Consider the following 24595-nt stretch of genomic DNA (forward strand, 5'->3'; position numbering starts at 1 on the left):
GACAGCCACTCTAAAGGATGGCTTTGTATAGCCCAGTGTAGTGATGGAAGGTGGGAATCACCTAGGAGATGTGGTTCTACAGGCTAGAAGCTGAGTCTGAACTAAGCTTGGGAGCAACAATGCCTTGCCTGTGGTGTCTCTGCAAGAAGCCTGCTGGAGAGAGGTCCCTGTCTGGGTCTAAGGACAAACCTAGAACAGGACCAAGGGATTTTCTCAAGGCATTATCAGTATTTTCCTGTCCCACAGCTGCCAGGAAGACAGAAGACTAGCTTGCTGACCTTCCTGTAAAACTCCTCCTGTCTCCACTGTCTGGGAAGTCTACAATATTATCTTGGAGATTCTGCATGGATTGTCTTGCTTGCTCAGCCCGTCTAGGGCAGTGTGATTATCTGCAAGCATCCTGCTGTCTGCAGGGCGGTCTCTTCTGTTGGTACCCATCCTACTCCGTCATGGGAAAGAGCTACTAGGGCTGAGATTGCCCTGGGTTCAGAGCTGCTAGAGACAGCAACTTCCTTTGTGCTGGGCGTTTTATACTAACATAGGGACAATTTCCTCCCTTCTTGCAAGGCCCGTGTTCTTAGGAGTAGAAACAGATCGAAATGGCTTTTCTCAGCTTCCAGAGAATTACATAGCAACAACTCAGTCATACCTATGTGACAGTATATCTAGGAGAAGCAAAAAAGCAATACTTCATAGAGCTGGGTGGGAACAAAAGGTTAACAATATTATATTGGTTACCTGAAGTAAAATTTGCTATCTTCTTAAAGACTTTTATAGTGGATCCATTTGATATCTGAAAGCAGAGATAAGGGGGGAAATGTGAGTTTTCAAAATATAATGGATTTCTCAACTTCAAGCTAGGAATTAAATAGATCTTATGTTCTCTCACTTATTAAATATTTATCAAGGACTTCTACTCTCTGTGTGCAGGCCGGGGTTAGCTGGGTGACCAGCAGGACACTATCTGCCCTCAAGGCGCTCGTGGTACTATGAAGGAAGCACACAGGCAGCAAGATGCAGGGAGGGCAGTACCCTGTGACCTAGATGGGACAGGAGCTGCCTCTGGCAGAGGGGAGGAGTAAGCCATCTTGGTCTAGTTCCTGCCTAACAGGTCAAAAGAGGCCTGGGTGGCTCCCTGCGCCTCCCCCCCCCCCCAAATCAGGTTTCAACTCATTTCTAGTTGAGTTCTTGTGTACCCTCCAAATATATATATATATATATATACTGAGTCATCTTAATAAACGGTATGAAGAGCTGAGGCTCTTGAGAAGTAGTTCAGTCTTAGAAGCCCTCAGAAATGGGATTAGCGCCCTTCTGAGAAGACAGAGCCTGCCCCATCCCACTCCACCTTCCTCTCTCCCCATCACCAGCACATGAACACAATGAGAAGCCAGCCTTCTGAATTAGGAAGGGGCTTTGACTACAGGCTTTGGGTCTACTGGTACATGACCTTGGCTTCCAGTCATCAGAACTGTGAGAAGTAAGTATTCGTTGTTTGAGCCCCCAAGTAGATGCATCTGTCACAGCATCTGAATCGGCTGCGTCAGTAGGAAGTGAAGAAATGCTGAGACAGGTTTCCTCTCACTGATATCTACAGCTGTACCCAGTGATGGGACGAGTGTACAGTTAGGTCTGTGCTCAACAGCACAGAACCTCACAATGGGCTATAAAGCATTAAAAACAGGCAAACTATTGCTCCATGCCACGGGGTGAATCTCAGTCTCTCTAACGCGAAAGAACTCAGACTATATGGTTAGATGGTTCTCACAGTCAAAACTCTGACATCAGATACTTAGAGAAGAAAGTAGGGCTAGTGGTTGGGAGGGACCAAAAGGGGCACCTGTGCCTTGATGTAGTGCCAGACACAGGAAGTGCTCGACAGGTGACACCTCTTCTAGCACACTTCTAGCACGACTGTTCTCTTTTGCGTGTGCACTAGTTTCTAAAACAGTTAATTATAGAAACTGCATATACTTTCAAACAAAAACCTCCAAACATAAGTACGACATATTGGAGGGTGCTTAGCATGCTGTGGGGTTCTGTTGCTGTGATGGAACATCATGTCCAAGAGCAACTTGGAAAGGGAAGGGCTTGTTTTGCGTACACTTCTGTGTCACCGACCGTCATCTAGGGAAACCTGAGGCAGGGACTGATGCAGAGGCCATGGAGAGGCGCTGCTTACTCTGGCTTACTCCCAATGACCGCTCAGCCTGCTTTCTCACCACCCACAGTGAACTGGGCCCCTCCCACATAAAATCACCAACCAAGAAAATGCCCTACAAGCCAGTCATGGCGGCACGTGCCTCTAATCCAGCGCTACACAGCTGGATTAGACATACAGGGCTGCATAATAAGACCCTGTGTCAGGAGAGGGAGAAGAAGGGAAAGACAGACTTGCCATTCTGGTGGGGGGTGCTTTTTCAGTTGAGGTTTGCTTTTCCAAAATGACTCTAGCTAGTGTCAAGCTGACATAAAACCGGCCAGCACAACTGCATGTATAACTATGGTCATTCCTATAAATAAGATTTTGTGTAAATGGGCTGTAAATCCACCTACGTTGTTTTGTGAAACATTTCAAAGTCCTGAGAATTGCTGCTGGCCTGTCCGTCTGTCTGTCTGCTCCCAGACAGCAGCCCCCTGTCCTCACACAGAGGCACGCTTCTCTCTGACTTGCTTCATTGACTAGCTTTACCTGCTTTTGAGATTCACACCAATGGATTTATACAGTGCATACAAGTATGTTTGATATTTTTTATTATATGCTTTTTAGGGTCAATATTAAAGTCTGTGAGATTAATTTACTATGCCAGTCAGTAGTTTATCCCTTTTCATAACTGTGTAACAGCCCATTATATGAATGCACTACAAAAACTGCCATACGGTAAAGGAGATGTTAATACATGCGACATTGTGGATTAACTTTAAAAAATATGCTAACTGGACAGACGGTGGTGGTGCACACCTTAAATCCTAGCACTTGGGAGGCAGAGGCAGGTGGATTGCTGTGAGTTCAAGGCCAGCCTGGTCTACAAAGTGAGTCCAAGACAGAAAAAACTTGTCCCCCCTCCCCCCAAAAAAAAAAAAAAAAAAAAAGAAATGCTAACTGAAACAAGACAGTTATAAGATTACATATATGAATTCATTTGTATAAAATGCCCAGAACAGCCCAATTTATATAGACTGCTAGTGGTCTTTTTTAAAAATGGGAGTTATAGAGAAGACTGAATAGCAATCAATTTCTCTTAAAAGCGATGAAATATTCTATAATCAGCCTGTGATGGTGTACAGCTCTATAATTATACCTAAAACAAGCGAGTCCCACATTTATACAGGTAAGTTTTGATGGTTTGGGTTTTTTTTATTTACCCTACTGTTGGGGGCTGAACCCAGGGCTTTGCGCTTGCTAGGCAAGTTTTCTATCAACAAGCTACATTCCTCACTCTAAACATGTGAGCTTTGAGGAACATAAGCTGTAAAACTCATTATTGTTCTGCCAAAAGTCACTTCAGGTTTTTAATGTACAGGCTGATGACAAATGCTCTTATCCTGCAGTCATGTTAATGCCATGTCTGTGTGGCCTCTAGAGCTGAAGTCCAGGCCCTGACTTTGAAGGTCCTTTGGAACCAAGGATCCCTGGGCTGAATGGACCTCCCGGGTCTTTCTTGCATAATCACTTGGCTCCTTGGAAATGACCAGTGCAGAAGTTACCTTCAGACAAAGGAAAACACAGACACTAAGATGCAAAGGGCAGGCAGGGGTTTGTAAGAATAAATGTTTCTGAAGGAGGGGCTGGCTGTGTGGGCCACAGCATAAGACAAAGGATGGTAGAGAGGAGGCAGGTCAGGGACAAACCCCTTCTCCCTGCAGCTGTCCTCACCCTATCAGCAAAGTGACTTTCCCTTCCACTTTAAAGCTCTAATACAAATTTGGAGCTGGCCTTTCCTGATTTGGAAAAAAAGACAAATCTTAGAATTGCTCTCTGGCTTGCTGCACATCGGTTATCAAAATGTACAGGCCTCCCTGCTAAGCACCACAGGATTAAACAGTCTCCTTCAGGTGACAGCCACAGAGGAAGAGCCATCTCTCCAGAGGCCCCAGACACAGCTGTCCAGCCAGCTGTGTCCAGCGAGCCGCTAAGTTTAGGCTCGAGGCCCCCCAATGCTAGTGTGTAGGACATCTTGTGGGAAGAGGGGGAGTCTGGGTAGAGCTAGCTAGACCACCAGGCCCCAGAGCAACTCCAGGAAGTGTTCTTAATTCTTACTGAGCTCTTGGGTTGTTATTACCACGAATCCTCTTCTTTCCTTTGAGCCATTCATTGTTTTTGGACCGATTTTTCAGTTCTCCTCCATATTTGATGCAATTAAAATAAATGCTCCGTGCAGGCATCCCCTTAGCAGTACTCAGACACCACGCTTATAAGAATGTGTAAACATAGTTACAGAATTCCTCCCCACCAAGAGCTGGATGTGCTGATTCTAAGCCAATAAATATCCTTTTATAAAAGGAAGCTGGTGATTCATTCTGGGTAATTGTCAAAGAATGAATCCCAAATGGATCCTGTTGAGTGTTGAGCCAATACTCCGCTACTGTCAGCCGCTTTGTTTTGCCAAAAGCGAGCACCCTTCCTCTATAATCACAAACACCACGGATGGGCCTTCTGATAAGGAACGCTGCCAAAAGTTCAAATGTCTTTTCAAGTGCTGGCAACGCTTGGCTGCTGGCACTGTGTTCAGGCATTAAGACAGTGTAGACGCAGCTTGTACCAAGGAGATTTGACTCTGAAATTATCTTCCAAAAGCTGGAGTAAGAGCATTTTATTAGTGGGGAAGTTGGATGGGTGTGAGCATATTCCTAACTTAACGTTTACAGCTGCTCTAAGGCTGGAACATTTCGACCCCATGTGATGCTCTAACACTATTATAAGGACAGAAAATTAATTTGCAGATGTTTGGGGGGAAGCAGAAGGTTTCCGCTTTCTATTCTCAAGTCAGCTGCTGCCAAGTTAAGGCCAGAAATGCCTTTCTGAAAAGTGCCATGGGATGCAAAGGGTTAAAAACACAGTGGCTGTTTGCTCCTTCCCAGGAGTTCTAACCACTTGCCAGAGTACCACATTCATCCTCCTGTCCTCCTATAAGGCAAGGAACATCCCCGACTTTCTTTCGGGATGAAAACCAAATTAAATCAAGGGAAGATTAATGCCACCAGCTAGAGCTGCAGATGGAATGGGTCCCCAGCCCAGAGCAGAGTAAGTGCACGTGGCAGTTTCAAATGCAATCCTCCCCAGTGATGCCAGCCTCGAATGTGACAGAAGTAAGTATAGACTTTGTCATCATCAGAATTAGAGGTTGAAATAGACCCATGTCAACAATTTAAAGCTATGTCTGGGATGTAGCTCAGCTGTTCAAGTGCTTGCCTAGCATTCATGAAACCCTGAGATTGATCCCAGCACTGTGTGAACTAGGCATGGTGTTGCATGCCTATAATCCCACACTCAGCAGGGAGAAACCAGAGGATGAAGAGTTCAGCTCGTACATATGGAGTTGGAAGCCAGTTTGGGGCTACCTAAGACCTTGTCTAAAGCAAAAACTAATAAACTCAACTTTTCTAAAATAAATCTGCATAAACGTGAGATATCTTGGCGGCCAGACGCTGTACTTATGTCATATGTTATAGATTATCCCATAAGGATAGAGTTTCTAGAGACAAAATGTAAACATAAAATTTAATCATATGAAAATGTTATTTGTGGGGATGGCTTAATGGTTGAGAATACTTGCTGCTCTTCCAGAGGGCCCAAGTTTGGTTCCCAACACCCACTAGTTGGCTCACAACCACTTATAACTCCCACTCTGGGGGATCTGGTACCCCTCTCTGGCCTTTGAAAGGGGCCACACATGGACACTTACAGAAACATAAGTAATAAAAATAAAACTTCATAAAATATTATTTGTATTAAGTAAAAACGATCAACTACTGGCAAATTCATATTCAGTTTTTTGAAATTCATACCTATGAGTTTTATGGAAAATGATGAATGTGCTCTGAATTTGATCCTTTTTCCTTATTTAAAGAAAATAATCTAAAAGCACAGTGATCAATACAAATTGCTTCAGGGAGCTCTTCCCTGGTATCTGTCCTTCCTCAGCAACTCTGTGAAAGGCTGTTCACTGAAAAAGTCTTGTCCCATGGGGCCATAAGATTCATCACCAGGTTTCAAGAGAACTGAACCTTTTCTGTCGGCATCGGAGAATGCCAACCACCAGAAGATCTCATGCATCAGGCCCAGCTCTCCAGCCAGCAAGCCTGAGGGTTAGGAACACAGCTACTATCCCCACTGAGAAACAACTTTATCCCACCAGCCTCCAGCAGAGCCTGAGAGAGAAATTCCCGTTATCAGCTGATGACCTTGGGGCATCAAGAGGAGCTAAATAAGTGCGGCCAACTTCCTTACCCTCTCCAAGCCTTGGATGTAAACAACAGTAGTCAACTCATGGGGTCGTAGAGAGGACCAATGGGAGCTGCTGCTGCTGACAAAGCCCCTAGGACAGGATGTGGCACAGAAACAGCCTCTTCGTCGGCTCAATGCATGAGCATCTAAAGGTGCCTTTTGAGGTCATCCAGTTTTTTTATTTAGGAGCCCAGATAGAACCTGACCAGAAGGACCATTCGTCTTAACCTCACAGATCATCTGAAACATTGCTAAGGGCTAGAAATGTGGCTAATTTGGTGTCAGCGGTGACCACTTCTGCACTAGCACACAATGCCGCTCAACCACCTAATGGTTTATCATCTTTCTCTATCCTCAAAACTCACAAGATGTGTGATCTGTACAAAAAACTTCCTGCCCACTTAAACACCTGTCTTGCAGCTCCTGTGCTGCCCCATGGCAGGGTGTGATGGTGTGGCTCAGCAAAAGGTCACGGTGGTGGGGTTGGGGGTGCGGGTGAAGAAGGAGAGAGGAAGGAAGCCTAGACAGCAAGCATGCTTCCACAGTCTACTCTGACGTCACCAGTAGGACACCCATCATAGCAAACAGCCCAACAGTCACAGCCAGATAGGGGAGTGTCTGTGAGGGTTTAGTTATAGAGAGAAAGATGCCGCTGGTTGCATGTGCTTATAAAGACACTGGCTACCATGACCCCTTCCCTGCACAAGATGGAATGACACTGCAGCAAAAATCTGCTGTCCTCTGTGGGCATCTGATGGAAGCAGAAGTAATAATACGTCTGGCCCCAAAGCATCAGGCTATGGTGATCATTAATGGCGGCACCGTGGACAAGGCTGGGTGCCGACAATTGTCAAAATGCTGGGGGTTGGATGGGAAACCATGCAGTAGGTTGACGGAGCATCCTCATCAGCTGGGCACTCTAGGGACAGCATCAGACCCTGCATTCTGTATCTCCGACCCCTCTAGTACCCTCAGAGCAAATGTCCAGTAGAGACCTGCTATTCCCCATTGGTCCCCTCACAGAATGAGGCTGAAGAAGCTGGGCCTTACTCTCTAGCAGCAGAGACTCTGTTTAGACAGGAGGAGGGACTGCCCTTCACTGACGATTAGCTTCAAAGCCTAACTAATTTGGACTAATTGGGGGAGGTATGTCTGAATCACTCAGAGCTCTGAATTAGACCCTATTTTAAAATGAAATATATATATATATTTTTTTTTTTCTTTCAAGTACATACAGTGACTCAAACTAGGATGCTTCAGTAAATGAATAAGAGTGATAATTAGCATCTTGTCTCTTTGGAGGGAAAAGCAAATACTTGAAGATGGTTTTCTTTAGTGAAAGGGCAAAAGCGAACGTCAGCCCAGCCCTCTCGAATTCTCCCAGCTTTCAAATCTGTAGAGGTGCTATTAAAATCAAGTGCCGACTCAGGCAGCTGAAGGTCGGGGCAGAGGCTTCCCTGGAGCTCAGCCCTCAGGAAACCAGGTTTTTCCGGACCGGTCCAGATTTAGGGAGCACGGCCGGCTGCCCTCCCTGGATTCCTGTGAACTCTCGGCATTTATTTGCCTTGCAGCTTATCTTTTTTAAACATAAGCAGAATCCGTTAAGCTCTCGTGTCCGAGTCTTGTCATTTATTACCACCAGGCAGCAGCACTGGTGTAAGGAGGCCGATAAATCATCAGGACGGGAAGTGACTACCGGCTGGATTAATTTCATTATCATCCTTAAGCAGATAGGTGTCTAGGACGCTGATGCCTCCTGGAAGAGTGATGGTCCATCTCTCCTGACAGGCCGCCCGTGCCTTGCTGACAGCTGTGTACATCCACTTTCTCTGCTGGAATGACCTGTCCTGCCTATCCCTAATTACGGGTAATCAGTGGTCACCGTCCTCCTTGGGGTTCCTACTGAAGGCCATATGGGCTGTGGAGAAGGTGAAGCCAGGATAGGATAGGGAAGCTCACTGGAGCAAGGCTCAATACTTTAGCCAAGAGCACCAAAAAGGGACACCAACACCTGGGCGCCTTGGGACAGTCAAACCAATTTGCCACACGGACCCAGGGAGAGGAGATGCTCCAGAGCCCTCAGTGCACAGTAATGTGCTGATGTGACCTGTCTGAGACTTTCCGCCCACTCACCTTTTGTCCACTTACATCCCTTGGGAGCTGATCATTGCTACCCAGGAACCCATGCTGAGAAAACTCTGGGGATTTTCACAAAAACCCCCAAGCTAAGAATACTTGGCTTAGACCAGGTGATTCTGAGTCAGGAAACTTGAACTGTAGGGACTTACATGGGGGGGGGTGCAGTTTACAAGTCTCTGTCAAGACTCCAGTAGTAGCCATAGGACCCTACTAGTAAGATAAAATGCAAGGATGCTTCCTGCTCCGGATGTTCGGATGCCCGGGTGCCTGCTCAGAAACAGTCTCAAGTGCAAATCGTGCTGAGGGTGAATCCGAGCTAAGCCCAAAGTCCACCTCGGTGTATTTGAACCAGGAAGTAGCTACTCTTCCTCTGCCATCTCCTTTCTGAAGAAACAAAACAAAACAAAAAAACCCACCTGCCCTTTCTGAGTGCCAGCCTTGCCCTCCCCCCCCCCCCATTTCCACCTAGAAGAACTGCAATGCCCACCTTCTGTGACCACTCACAGAATGCCCTATCTCTAGGGACACTGCTGTTCTAGAGGATAATGTTGTTTCTCACCTGAAATCCTCCCACAGCTTCCACCACTGGATCTCCCTGTTTCCTGCCCATCACAATCACTGATGCCTCCCACTGTCCTTGAGATAGAACACAAACCAAGAAGATGAAGACCTGAGGGACAGGCGGTTCCCCTTCCAGCACATCACGGACCCCAGTCGCAGGGAACCCATCTATAAAGTAGGTTAGCAATGGTTCCCACATCACAGGACTGCTGTAGGATGGAACTGGGCAAAATTTAGGGGACCGCTGAGAACATTGTGACCCAGAATGTTCTCACACTAGCACAGTTCTTCCTGAGGCTTTGGCCAGTCTGAAAGGCGTTCAATCCAACATGCCTGCTCTCTTCTTCCCTGCTAGAAGTGCTGACAGCTGCATCCCAGCCCATTCCTTGGTCTCAGCTCAGCTATGCCTTCTGTAGGAAGCCTCCTTTGATTCTCCAAGCTATCACACTATTGTGCCATAATGTGCTACCTTCCTCTGCCTCCGGGGGCTGCAGGCTCACTGAGTGCAATGGCCTGGACTTCCTCTCCCCCGCAGCCTAGTTCTTAGCACATAACAGACACTCAACAAAGATCTGGACCAACACTGCACGAAGGAGCCCCAATGTCTCTGCTTTCAAGAATTCCCTGCCTCCAGCCTTGCCACACACAGGCTTCTTTGGCACACAGTTCTCTGAGAAGTCATGAGCACCCTTTACTGATTTCAGCATTCCCCCGGCCTGTGGGTCAGGGGCTGAAGGGGACATCATGGATAGTGCAAACAAACAGGACATTTAGAACTTCTGGAACTCTGCACCAAAGATCACAAAATCAACACAGTGGAGAGAGGGGAAGCTGAGGACTTGACTCTGCTTAGCAGTGATACCCTTGACATGCCGGGGGTGGGGGTGGGGTGCATGTATGATAATTCACCTATGGTTTTCCTAAGAAGACACTGCACAAAGCCAGACAGTCTTGCCAAGGCAAAATCCCTGCCCTAAAAGGCAAGATGGAGAATCAGACAACGTGACACTGAGCCTTGTGAGGAGGGAGATGTGTGCACCATGAGAGACAGTGATGCCTGGGCTCCTCTGAATAAGAAGAGAAGGAAGACTGTCTTAGAAACAAGCAACCTGCAAACCACTCTGAAATATGGGGGTTCTGAGTTTTCTTTTCAAAGGGCTTTTCCTACTTCTAGAGTTATCTAGTCCAGAGAGGATTGTGGGTAAAGCCGTCGTGGTCTTACCTCGTAGTGGCCAATGGTGTTTAGCTTGGTTATTCCATCTTCAAGAATCACAGAGGAGCTGTCGATGTCTACAAGTTCTTTCTGCCGTGTCCCCACTTGAAGCTCTGAAAAAGGAGGAGAGGGCGTTTGGCTCCCTTCTAAAATCCCAGTTTAAAAAAAAAAAAAAAGAATGAAGTGCTGCCTAGTTACTTTTACAAATATTACTGTTAATAATGACGTTACTAATGTTATGCTTGGATGACATGGCAAGGCTTTGTTGGAAGGTATGGAGATAGCCAGCCAGCCAGACCAAAAGCTTTGGCCTTGCGTTTAGGGTCTCATACTTCCGAACGCTGTTCCTGCAACATTCTGCTGAGCCAAATCTGCAAGTGGAGACCCTGGAAACAGAATCACCCAGCATCTGAAGGGTTAAAACCTTCAGAACAGACCTCCAGTGTTGCCAGCATCTGTGTGTGCTCATTCAGAGCTCAGTGTGAACGCTTCCCCATGTCTCCTGAGAGCCACTGTGTACTAACACACAAGCCCAGCTAGTGTGCTATGGTCATCATAGTCAGAAGGTGGCCACGGGTAACTGTTTTCTTTTCTTGATTGTGTTCAGTATTTTATGAATTGTTATGTTACTATCAACTCAATGGCGACCTTTAAATATTTGGAGGTTGCACTGGAGGCAGGGAGGGGAGTCTGGATTTCTGATTTCTCTTTTTCAAAACCTAGCAATGGGAGCTGGGGTGATGACTCTGAAGTCAGTAAAGGCACTTGTCACCAAAAAAAAAAAAAAAAAAAAAAAAAAAAAGCGATGATCTGAGTTCTAGTCCCAGGACTCAGAAGGTAGAAGGCAGGAACCAACTCTTCCACATTGTCTTCCACCTCTACAAGTATGAGTCTGTGCACACGAACACATGTGATAAATAAAAGTGTAACTAAAATTTTTAAGAAAATCTAGCAGTGGCAGATATGGTAGGCAGCTCATGCCTAAAAGCTCAACATTCAAAAGGCTGAGGCACGGGGACCATCCCAGGTCCAGGGTTAGCCTGGATCCAATAGTGAGTTCTAGGCCGGGCAGGGGCACAACAGTGAGACCCTTTTTCTCACCTCCCCCTGTCATCCCCCAAAGCCGCTACGACGACTTCTGCAGAACCCAAATGGCTCTGACGTCTCAGGTGGCACGTCTTCTCCAGTTAGGTGGGGCTATTTCCCATTCCTAGGTGGTGGCATTCTGTGCGTATATGCTTTCTGTCTGCTTGGACACCGGTGCCACCAGCTTGTTGTGCCTTCGCCCCTCCCAACGTCGGGGTTGGGGGAGGACGCCTGGTTGGCACAACCCAGGAAGTGACTGGCAGACTCTGCTATGGGCTTTTCTGAGACGGAGATAAGGCTGCTGGGCCGTTCTCTTGGGGTTATTAGTCTGGGTGTGCCCGCGTCCTTTGTGGTCAGCGCCACACGCTTACAAGATAATGTTCAAGGCGAGGAAGCCGAGGATCTGGGTCAGGCTTCGGGCCTAGATGGGGCCTGCACCCTTCTGCTTCTATCTACGCAAAGGATCTAACTAAACCCTCTAAGCTGCTGCGAAGAGTACTCCCAGCCACACAAAGGAACGAAACCCTGGCGCGAGCCCGAAGACAGCTCCTAAGCAGCCTGCTTTCTTTGAAGCAGGCACCAATGATGCTATGCATTTGCAAGGCCTCCCCCCAAATTTCCCGGGCCTGCCTCCAGGCTTTTCTCAATGGTTTTAGCAGGAGGTTTGATTGGTGGGGGAGGATTTTAATTGCCTGCTTAGTGGAGGCCTACAACTGTACATGAAGGGGGGAGGGGAGGGATGAACCTTGTTACGCTGTCTGTCACTGTTGCGATTCTACTCTTTCCTGTCCCTATTATCTGTTCTAAAATCCCGCTGCAGTCTCCCAGGAGGGCTGCGCTGAGCTCAACTTTTAAAATGTTGATGAACATTTGAGGGAAATGGAGCCCTGTTAGCTTGCTCGCACATAATCTCTCCTCTGCAGTGTACCAATAGTGCCCGCAAATGATTTCATAGCCGATGCTGCGATGCTGCTTCGGGCTGGGGGGGGGGGGGGGGGCGGGGAGGGGGGAGGCCGGAGAATAGACTTAATGCAGGGTGCTATTAGCGAGGAGGAAGATGACCTTTCGGGCAGGCTGGAGTTAACACTGCGGCTGAGCCACCCACTAATGACACGCTCCGTATCACAACAAACAAATCAAATGCCAATGTGACTTGCGACACATATGGAGGGCACAGGGTTTACACCTTTCTGTGCTTCTTGACGCAGGGTGACTCCATGTGGTCCCAGGGTCAGCAATCACATTGATTTACAATGCAGCGGGGGGGGGGGGGTGTTTTGTTTTGTTTTGTTTTGTTTTTGCTTTTTGTTTTTTAATGGCATCTTGGAAGGAATGATGCTTCCTAGGGAAGAATCAAGAAGCTCAAAAGAGAGCCAAGCAGCCCCTGGGTCTGCAGACATGCCCTCTGGGAGCAACTCAGGCCATATAATTGTGACCAAACAGGAAGTAGGAGGGTGCTTTTCTAGGGTCCCAGACAAACCTTACCGAGACCAATCTCGTTGAGCTGAAGTCCGTAAGGAGAACCGTTCTTGCTTAGGAATGCCTGGAAAATCTTTTCTTTGGCTTGGCCTATGGTATCACAGTCAAGAACATTGACTGAAATATTCCGACAGACATCTGCACTCTCGTTTTCTGGGATTTTTTCAAAGACGACATTTAATGCCTGCAAGAATACAAACAGGTTCCTGAGTCTATTAGGTGGCTACAGTCCGAAAGGCATTCCTAAGAGACACGAGCCGAACCGTGGCAGGGCCTCCTAATACCTCTGGCAGCACATTAGCAAACAGCGTGTCGCATTATAGTGCTTTAATCTTTTCCCCATAATCCATTCTTTTCAGGGATAATGGAAGGGGAAACAGAAAGTTAAAACACTCATTACAGAAGAGGCATTGAATAAATATATCAGAGAGGAAAATATAAACACACATAAAAAATCTGCAAAAAAAAAAAAAGTGGTGATTTATAAATTCATCCTAAAAATACAATGACTTGGAATGATTCTGCAGAGAATGAGTGCAGACTGGTGATGATTATCTTTTTTTTTTATCAACAGAACCACAGAGTCCCAGAAGTGAAGGTCCAGGTGACAGGAAAGGTTATTAGGTCCCTGTATTGATCACATCAAAGAGGGCACTTTTTAATATGCAGCATTAATTATGGCAACATGCATCTCCCCCTCCACTGCCAACATCTGCAGTCAGGTGTTTCTGAGTCCTCATTAAGATACCAAGATTCCCCATCCTGCACTATTATCCTGGCATTAATTACATTCCCACGCCATTGCTTAGGATGTGTCAGCTAGCATTCTCCCAGGGTGGTAAAACCTCGAACTCTAAATAATGCGGGGAGGAAGCCCTTGGGAATGTGTGAAAACAGAGAGCCGGGGAAGATTTTGAAAAATAACCTAAAAGCAATTTCAGGTTTGCTTTGTCTAAGAACAAATGCACAGATCTTTAAAAATAAATAAATAAATAAATAAATAAATAAATAAATAAATAAAATCAACTTTTATGTGCTACAGAATCTTGGGGGCATTGCTTTGGACATAAGCAAAGAAGATTTGTTAAGTAGCAAAACTGTTTTCGGTGAGTTGGGGGGACAGTGTGAAATGCACAATTTGTTAACATTTTGGGGGCCAAGAAGCAGAGACTCGGTCCACACTGACCAGCGAGACTGACTGCATGCATGCACAGTGGATTGGAAGGAAGACCCTGCCCACGAAAGGAACCACGTGGACTCCTGGCTTTCATCCCAGCCCACCGCTAGCCAGCCGATGCACCGCTCTGCGTCTCCATTTCTCGCTTGCACCATATGAACGTTGGTGACTGACTTCTGATGGTAACTGATGATGGATCGAATTGATGTTACCCTTAGGATCATGACTGGTTGACCAGTGCTCAGAGCCTGTGGCTCAGAGACTCCCAAGAGGTCATGAGGCATCTGAAATACTGGGCTGGTTCTTGGAGCCATGTATTCTTTGCAACTGTCTCCCCATAGCAAGTTTCTTAGACCCTGTGTATCTCATTATGGGGGCACAGCGGTTCCGAGGTCACTGTTGAGGCCTCTGCCCTCGTCACTTACCCAAAGGTCCCCCCAATCAGGCACTTTCACTTTGGGATCTAGGATTTTAGCACAGGCAGCATTAAAGAGAAGACCTTGCTCTGGGATCCTGCAGAGAGTTCTAGACCTCATGATCACATGGTGCTCTATAAATGTCCTGAGTATTTTTTGGCAAGCCAGGATTCTACATCTGTATGGCCATTTTGGTTTCATGAGGCAACGATTTCACTGAACGTCAATAAGGCTTTCGCAAGGCAGATAATGGGAGCACCGTCTGTAAGAAAGCAGTGTTCACCATACATCCAACCTGACAGGACCAGATTCTTAACTATCTAGTCTTTAGTAACTTCAGTGTTCATGGGCCACCAGACCTACAGCTTTTTATTATAACAGCTAAGACAATATTCCTCCCCTGCAATCCCTTTTATGATACAATAGTCACTTTAGTCCCATCCTAGTCAAATGATTTAAACTCGCAAATTAATGGAATCTGAACTTTGGGGTTGACCAGTAGTCTCCCCGTGCTCCAAATAAGTCCTTGTCCTAGTATGAAGTCACAGTTGTCTACTCTCTAAGAAAAATCTGTTTTCTGGGCAATCAAGCCATGAGTAAGGGGCTCAAAATGCCTCTTCACTCATGAACAAAAAACAATAAAACACCAGACAAGGGAGAACACAGGGGTACCAGGTAAGTGGGACAACCATCTAGAAGAATCCAACATGGTAAAGGCTCACACCCAAACCCTCTTTCTCGCCTCCCTTCTTAGCAGACATTAGGGCCTCTTGGTGTACAGCCGCCAACTGCATTTCAAGACGTCCTGTTTTTAATGGGGGAGGGTTGCTGAGTATCAAACTCAACATGAGGAGCATGCTAAGCAAGCACATACTCTGTCAGTGGGCTGCACCCTCAGCTCTAAGACGTAGCTCTTTGAATCTTTTAATTCCCAGGCAAAGGTGGTTATATCACTAGTACAGTCTTTCCCTCTAGAGTAGGGAAACAGAGTCACAGAGGGGTTAACTGCTCCAGGGACACAGCTTCTAAAGTGGCAGAGTCTGGAGTCAATGTGTGCTTTGCTGTAACTGCTAAGATGGTGTCAGGGCTCACCCATCCTCCCAGGGCTCTGTCGCAGTCCAGGACCCCTCCTAGCCTCCCGGAATCTTTTCTTATCCAGCTGCAAGCTGAGTCCTTAACTAGAGTCTCAGCATACAGTGGGAGAGTTGGGAAGGGCACTTGGGAATAAACTCTGTTCCTGTGACCAGGTCACTGTTTCTTTCTTTACTCGTCCTTCTTCGTGTCAAACGAGTCGTGGGTCTAAGGCTTCCAAAATAAAAATTAATGGAAAACATCTTTTAATCTGAGCCCCAGCCATCCTCGCTCATGAAATAGTTTTATTGGCATTTACAAAATAACGTTCTGTTGCTACCTAAAGGGCAGCACTGTCTTTAATAATAACACCTCTTTATAGGCAATAACTGTTCTTAAAGACATAACCAAAAGGGGAAAAAATGCCTTAACTGCATGTAAACGAATGCAAATCTGCCATTACCTCTACAGCTAGATGGGTGGAAAAGAGGTAAAAAAAGGCATTTTACAGAGTCCACAGGGAATTCTGAGAGTAAATCCAGACACAAATTGATTTGTGTTCATTTTTCATGCTGGTAACGCTTAGTGCTCAGACAGCATTTTCCTAGAATGTGAGCGGAGTGCCTCCTCAGGCCTGGCCCTAGTCTAAATACTCCCATCCAGAACAGGGACACCCACCTGAGCTTCTCTTCTATGCCAGGGAGCAGTTAAGGATCCAAGTCACCTCAGAGTGTGGGCGTGACAGGGTCTACCGTTGGCCACTGCCCCACAGTGACATCACCCAAGTAGATGCATCACCTGTGAGCCCCTCCCCTGCCGAGACTCACAGAGCCAAGCTCCTCTGTATGCTCCTTGGTGTCAGGGACTGCCTAAGACCTGTTCTTTGCACTTGGGAGGCAGAGGCAGGAGGATCAGTGTAAGTTCAAGGCCAGCCTGGTCTACAAAGGGAGTTCAGGACAGCCAAGGCTACACAGAGAAAAAACAGACAAACCAAAAACAAAACCAAAAAGACCTGTTCTCAGGTCACCCACAACAGGTATGGGAAGAACGCCTGTCACCTCAGAACATACACACTAAGGGAACCCCTTGCACAAAGACAGGAGAATGAAGAGCTAAGGTCATTCAGTCTTCTGCGATTCTACAGGACCTACGGCTTCTTTCCTGATCACCACAAAAGGCCAGTTCTTCAGAGCACACTCTTTCCCTTCACTAGAAAGCCCTGAGGCTCTCTACTTCCTTGGCATAAAATACCGGCGAAGCTGAGGTAGCATGTGTGGTTGGTAGCTCTCTCACCAACAGCCATGCGGCCTCTTTTGACCAGCAAAGAGACCAACCAGGGTAGAGGAATGCCCTTGGTGGCAGCTCCTTTTCCTCCATCAGGGAGTGGTCACGTGACTAGGCTCTGGACAAGGACACAACAACAACAACAACGTGGGGGAGCATCAGACATCCTGTGAATATGAAGTCAGGGCCAAGATGAGCATAGAGATGGTGACCCTGGGTTCCGTTGAAGATGGCTGACTGTATGTGGCTGTTCCTTAGCAGTGGGGACCCCTCGCCTCCAGTCTGCCCAGAGACACACCTATGCTCTTGGTATTTTAGGTCCCATTTTCCCTAACGTGAAGCTGAATGTATGTACCCAAACATGTACCGTTCACTTTGCCAATTCTATGGTCGCTAAATTCATCCCTAGACACACTTATGTTGCATCCATTAGTGCAGAACATTGTAGACAATACCGTTTGACCCAGTGCAAAGCCTGATGGGAAACACTGGTAAACTAGGATAACTGTGAGGCAAACACATGTCCTAAAACTGGCATGGTAAGTGTGATAGTTAAGCTTGGCTGTCAACCTGAGTGGATTGAAAATGAACTAAGAGAAACTTCTGGGCAACACTTATGAGCAAATTTTTTTTTAATCTGTTTATTTGAAGACTTTGTACGTGGGCAGCATCTCCAGGTAAAAGCTCAGATAAAGGAGGTCCAAGGAAACAACATTTTGCCTCCCTGTCTTCATGTCTTAGTGGCAAGTTCATCAACTAGGCTGCTGCCATCACTATGTCCCTTTGATAAAACCCGGTTTCTTCTGGCTTCCAATGCACAGTGAAGACCTATGGCTTTCCAGGACTCCCTGGGGCCTTTAGCATCAGGTGAGGCCTGCTGAGGTATCCAGCCTCATGAGTAGAGCCGCTTACTTGAGAGATAGGGCTCTTCGGTGCAAGGACAGCTGCTGTTGGATTACCCAGACTATATCACGTAAGCATTTAAGGAAACTTCTTTTAATATATATCCATTCCAACAGTCCTGTTTATCTAGAGCGGCGGTTCTCAACATTCCTAACACTGTGACGCCCCCCTCCCATTATAAAATTATTGTTGTTGCTATTTCCTAAATGCAATTTTGCTACTGTTACGAATCGCAGTATAAATGTGTGATATGCAAGATCTCTGATATGCCACTCCCAAAGGGGTCACGACCCTTAGGTTGAGAACCACTGCTCTAGAGGGCCCTAATAATAAAGTGGAAATGAATGGGGTGTTTGGGGGGCGGTTCTAGTTTTTCGGGGAGGCCACTCACAGGAAGAGAACTTGTGGAAGTTCTGCATGGAGGTGGTGGCGTGTGAGTAGGTCCAGAAAGGAGCCGGTGAGGGAGGCCTCTGGATATGAAGACCCTCAGCTACCAGCTACCTGAAGATTTAGCAGACTGGCGAGCAGTATAAGCTTCGATCTTAAGTCAAGTGACCAGGCTAGGAAGTGGAGAAAAAGAATTCCGCTTCCTCCACCCGGGAGAGGGTGTTCCGCTTCTGACCCACTCCCGCCCTCTCCCGAACCACCACCTGATGCTGAGGGAGAAGCCCTGTGCTATTTTTAGGGGCAAGAGTGGTGAGAACAGAGCTTGGGAGTTTCTAATAATAAAGACAATAGCCAGCACTTATCGAACGCATGCCACCACGTCGCAGCAATGAATCTGCTAATTTCATCGAATCCTCACAACTCTGTGAGGTGGGGACTATTATTAGCCTCGCTAAACAGATGGAGACGGGAGATACAGAGAGGATGGAAACTTGTCCCAGATTACAGATCTGGTAGGGTCACAGTTGACTGTGTCCCAGACTCCCAACGGAAGCGCCAGGGTGCTGTTCACGGTGTTCTCTCAGTCACTGCTGAGCTTCTCCATCAGTAGATGATGGGTGGGCGCACGCCAGGGGCTAGAGGAGGCTTGACCTTTTGGCTCCGGCTTGGCAGCGAACTACACACAATGCATCATCCTGGACCGCGTGGCTCAAGCCCCACTGTGCGTAGCTTGCAGAGCCTCTGCTCATTGGCTTGCCTCTGGCTTCTGGGTGTGGCCACGTGACCAAATTCTGGCCAATGACTTTAAATGGACGTGCTGTGTGACAAGCCCCTGGGAAACTTCCTTGAAAGGCAGCCGGTGACCATCTGTCCTTTCTTGTATAGCCTTGCTGAGGTCCTGCCGTGACGATGTGGAAAGAGGCTGAGGAAGCAGGACATCTCATTCCAAGAAGTTACCCGAGGGCATCTCAGAGCACGGCTGTCCATTCTGGCATCTCACAATGGGGGGGGGGGGGGGGGAGACCTCAGACTCTCTGCTGCTTGGTCTCGGGCATCTGGATCTCAATTCTACACAGCTGCACTGCCTCCTAATAGCCGTATATACAGAAGGAAGCCATCATGCAGGCAAGTCCATCTGGAGACTCACAGGACACAGGAAAAAGACTGTGTGAAAAGGGCTGGTCTTTTTAACAGCATGCCCAACGCCAGCCTCTTTTAGGCAGTTGCTCAGGCTTACCACTGCCAACTCCTGTCTGCACCTACCTATCAGGGTATTATTATCTGCCATTTGGCTGTCCATGCCCAGACACAGGGTCCACGGGCAACCTTTTCAGTGCTAACACAATGCATGGGTATTTCAGATGTGGTTTCGCTGACGACAGAGCTAGCTAACCTGGCTTCCCTGGAAGGACTACAGAAGAGAGACATCCTCTTCAGTGTACCTTAAAGGTGACAAGAAAAAACTGTCACAAAGAATGGCCACTTCCTCTGTGCCAGGCAAGGTGGCGAGGTGTGCTACACACGTAATTTTCTAACTTTAACACATATACAAGGGTAGATTTTTATCACCAACTGTTCATAGACAAACAAATAGGCCGAGGGGTGGTGACTTGGCCTAGTAAGGGGCCTAGACCAGTTTTATAGCCAGGACTTCCAGAGCTTAAATTCCCATGTCGTTGACCCCAGCCCCACAGCACACGGGCATAGAACTGCACTCCTACTTGGCTATGGCTCTCCCCAGCTTGAGGTCTTGAGGAAACAGAAAAAAAAAAAAGAGACTTCTTGGAGACATGGATAAACTGGTCATGGGGAGAGACCTTTCCAGGGGAGGGTGACAATGTTACCTGGTTGGCTCCTCTGGCATGTCCTTGGCTAACGAGGGCTGGGTGCAGCTGCATCCTTGCTGGGATACCTTACAATTCCTACAAAGTAACTGCAAGGGAATTTATTACGAACTGGCGGCTTTTGTCGTAAAAGGTCTTTGAGCAATAATTGCTCTCATTCAATAAAAGCTATAAAATATATTTCTACTTTCCATTCAGGGCCAGATGAAAGTCAAGAGGAAAGTCTTCCTTTGTATACCGAACTCAGAAAAGCTGCAGTTTGCTCTGCTACAGACAGAAGCCCAAGAGGCTTCCACGGTTGTCTCCTCACCACTGCGAAAACCTTCCCTGCCTTCCACCGTCTCCTTAACTCTCTGCTCGCCCACCCTGTCTTCCACAGCACTCCAGTCCCATCTCCTTGTCCCTTTAAGGATGAGCAGCTCACAGGCTATGGGTTCTGTTCCCCTGACAGAGTAACAGGGGACACAGATGAGTGGAAGAGAGCCTTGTCTCTGAACAAGACAAGCTGATGGAGACAGTTGTCCCCAGTTTGTTTCTATGACCGGGTTCTCTGTACTTAGAACACTCGCATGCCCTAGAATGAAGTAAACAGGGCTAGCAAAGAGTTGTAGACAGTGAGAATGCTTTACCAAGTACTTTTAGGTTAGAGGGAAGATTCTAGACTCCCTCCCCCCTCCTTCTGTCAAGTGTCAGCTTAAGAGCTGGCAAACTATTTGTAGAAGATCAGGTAGAAAATATTTAAGACTTTGAGGATCGTATGGTCTCTGGCGCAACCAGTTAACACTGCCATTGCAGCAGAGAGCAAACTATACATAATAGGGAAATGAACACATGGAGCTGTGTTCCAATAAAGTTTTATTCATAAAAATAGGCAAGGGTCATCATTTGGCCCTAGGCTGTTAACTGATGATTCCTGCAATATGTAACACTTATCTTTAGGGGAAAGCGACAATGCCAAAAAGACAAAGCTAGACAATTATTCGTTTTTCCACCATGATTTGTGATACCACTCTCTCATTCAAATACTTACCAGGCCCACCTCTGCTTAGCTTCCGAGATCAGATGAGATGGAAAATGTTTAGAGTGTTTTGGCTGTAGCCAAAGCCACTGTTCCGTAAAAGGTATAAATAATGAAAGAATAATTAATTCGAACCACAGAGAAGAAAATTAAATACTTTTGTACCGAGATAACCAAATTATTTTTTCCAACTCCGAGATTATAGGCATGAAGAGAAAGGCCGTGAAGAGGAAAGAGATTGAAAGCGCTCATTTAAAGTTAATTTTTCACTTTCCACAGCTTGCCATCCACTAGGGAATGACTTACCTAACACGATTATAGGAAATGGTTTCACTCTTTGATCAGGAAGCTAACTATGACGCTAGCTATGGTTTAAGTATTGTCTCAAGCCATAATGGGATGATTTGCACGATGCTAGAAAGGGGGGAAAAAAGAGCTTAAGAATTGTTAATTAACTTCACTGTTTCTCCACAAATGCTAGGAGTATTAAAAACAAGGTTGCTGAAGTGCAAACATCAGGACTTAATGAACAATGGGATGTAATTGAAGTAACAGAGAATGACTTAATCGGGACAGTGGGTTGTTTAATTACGGGGATAATGGATCTTCTGCAAGGACAAGCTAGATGGAACCGAAGGGGTTTGAGAGAGGTAAGCAGAGCCCACGGAAACTCCTGCTGGGGGACAGGCAGTGTTGTGCCAGGTATGGAACGTTATGTTAGATGTGCCTGTGCCCAAACGGTAACCGCTAGGGAGGCGGCCGACCTGGTACGCTGGCATAAACCTTGCACAAATCACAACAGGAGCATTAATGTTTCTGAAGGCGTGTCCCTGGGCTTTGTCAAGAATTTCTAATAATCTTAAAGACTTTCTTCGTACAGATATGGGAATGAGTGTAATAATGTGTTTGTCGGAACACTGTTTCCCAGGGTGCCAAGATGCTATCTCTCTGATGCAGCAGATCGGCAAGCTCATTTCCTGGGTTTAAGAGTTCAAAAAACCATTTCTCGCTTAACTTTGATTACAAGTCAAACTTCTCCTGCTAATTCAGCACGCCTGTTACGAGTTATTGGTTTTTCTCATCTCCTCTTGAAACGGAGGCGAATGTCCCCTCTCCCATGTGGTACACTTTCCTGGATCTGAAACCCTCTGCTCTGCGACAGCACTCCTGAAATACAGGAGGGTGGGTGAGGGCCAGACCCACCAGTAACAAGCTTTCAATTTTGCTATGGGAAAACAGGGGACCAATAGGTTTTAATTCCACGTCTAGCACTGTCAACACTGAACTCTTGAGTGGTATGTGTGGTGTGTGTGGAGGGCAGAGGTTAGTGATCATCTCTTCAACCAGGAACTCATGTAACCTACTGGCCTAGAACTTATTATGTCGCTGTAGATGACTTTGAACTTAAATTACCTTTATTTATTAATTTATGTGTGCATGTGATGGGTGGAGGCTGACTTGCAGTGGTAAGCCCTCTTCTTCCATGTGTGGGTCCCAAGGATCGAACTCAGGTTGCCAAGCTTGGCAGCAAGCAGCTCTACCTGCTGAGCCATCTTGCCAGCATGAAACCCTCCTGAATCAATTCTCCACCTTATTTTTTTGAGACAGTATCTTTCACAGAGACCCAAGCTTGTAGGAAAGTCTCCGTCCCTAGCACTGGGGTTACAGGTGTGCCACGGTGGCTAATTTTAACTTGGGTATTGGAGATCCGAACTCGGGTCTTGATGTTGTACAACAAGCACTTTACCTTTAGGGCCATCTCCCCCCCCCCCCCCCGAACTACCTTGCTTTAAAGGAAGTCTAGGCTGTTGTGTGGAGACCAGCCCTCCCCCTGAAGCATCAGAAAGTAAACTACAGCTGGGGCCATTTGATTTGCAGGATGACAACCTGGGGGTACCACATACTAAAGCCAGAGGGATGTGAAGGGCTTTGCTTAGACTGAGGCCAGTCAGAGGCATCGCCTTCTCCAGATGTGATGAACAGAACCCAACTTCCCAGAAAGATTTGTTAGTATAATGATTTCAAATACGAGAAACTGGCAGCGCATCTTTATGCTCTAGAAAACACCCTACACCTCAGAGAGAAAACATCCTAACCTAGGAGGTGTGAAACCTAACTCATAGTTTGTTGTGTGAGGTGCTGTTTCTGAGCACGCATCCAAGAGGGCTTCTTCTCAAACAGGGCCCTGCCATGGCACCAGATTCTGCTGTTTCCAGCTGCTCCTGAACCGTTCTAGAGCTTTCTGATCTTCCTTGATAGAACTTACACACACACACACACACACACACACACACACACACACACACACACACACACACACTCACTCCAGTTTGTTCACCACACCTTGGTTTTCCAATTACATAAACCACCGCAGGCAAATTTAGCAAAGCAAGGCTTTGAAAATCACCAAGAGTGCAGAGCCTGGGAGGGTGGGGGGAAGGGAAGTGGGAGGAAAGGGGAAGGAGGGGGCTTCGAAACAGGACGGTTCAGGCTGAGAGAACTCATATGAAAGGAAATGAGAAAGCTTAAATTTTTTATATTGACCTTCTGGTAACATTTCTGTCACACAAGCTTGGACTGGATCATGTGCCTTCTTTCTAGCTTCTACTATAATCAGCCACCATGAAAGGGAGGCTGGAGCAGGTCCAACAAAAGGCATTAAAAAAAAATCATCCTTAAAGGCAAAGGCCCTAGGAGCTAGGGCCCACCTCTCTGCCAGTCTCCACTCTATCCACCACAGAGGAATCCGAGAAGGACAGTGCACAGATTTAATTTTCCATTGCACTTCCCCCCGGAGGCTATAAAAGGGGAAAAAATTCAAGAGTCGACATGAATTTCTTCAACATCAAGTAACATTTTGACGATGAGTTGAGCACTAACAAATCAGAAACACATGGTCTTAATTGACTGTGAAATAAATAACATTCTCAAATGAAAGGGAAAGAAAGTGCTCAGATGTAAAGCGCCGAGAAAAGACTACAACCTCCAAAGTTTTTTTTTTTTCAGGCAGCTGACTTCTCTTCCCTTCCTCCCCGAGTTCACCTCCCTCACTCCCCCCCCCCCACCTCCGTTCTGATGCAATGTGTTTCATGAAAAGAAATCTTGTTGGATCCCCCCAAGCCTACGTTCACTTGTCAACATTTCTCTTTGGGGACCCTGTTTGGGCTGTTTTCTGTTGTTAGAACAAAACACCCGCCTCATCACCGCTGGGTGATTTCTAGAGGGAAGAGGTTGGTTAAGTTTATAGTTCTGAAAGGCCATAGGCATGGTGCTGGCCTCTCCCTACCACCGCTGAGGGTCCATGTTCTGCTTTGGGCTCAGTGGACAAGCAGCAAGAAAGCCCACAGGGTGAGGAAGGAGGCAAGAGAGTAAACTGGGAGTCGGGTGGGGGCGAGGGAACCCGTGTGACTATTGTCATCTCTCAGGGAGGGTATAGCTCTTCTTTGTGTGTGCATGTGTCTGTCTGTGCAGACCCGCATGCAGGCGCACGTGTGGGCTTACATGGGTCTGCATGCGTGTGCCTGCGTGTTGTTTACTCTTATGACACCTCCAGGAGGTGGGGCAGGACA

General features: G+C 46.9%; 1 protein-coding gene across 1 annotated transcript in view; it reads right to left on the minus strand.

The window, feature by feature from the left end:
* PLXNC1 (plexin C1) overlaps positions 1-24595 on the minus strand; it is a 157050-nt gene that overhangs the window by 10020 nt on the left and 122435 nt on the right. The window contains exons 22-24 of the mRNA XM_084796334.1: positions 12933-13110; positions 10371-10474; positions 739-793 (exon numbers count right to left, since the gene is read on the minus strand). Coding sequence (XP_084652460.1) covers positions 739-793; positions 10371-10474; positions 12933-13110 — 337 coding nt within the window. The remainder of the gene's footprint in view (positions 1-738; positions 794-10370; positions 10475-12932; positions 13111-24595) is intronic.

This window comes from Acomys minous, assembly GCF_964271855.1.
Source record: "Acomys minous genome assembly, chromosome: 9".
Taxonomy (NCBI): domain Eukaryota; kingdom Metazoa; phylum Chordata; class Mammalia; order Rodentia; family Muridae; genus Acomys; species Acomys minous.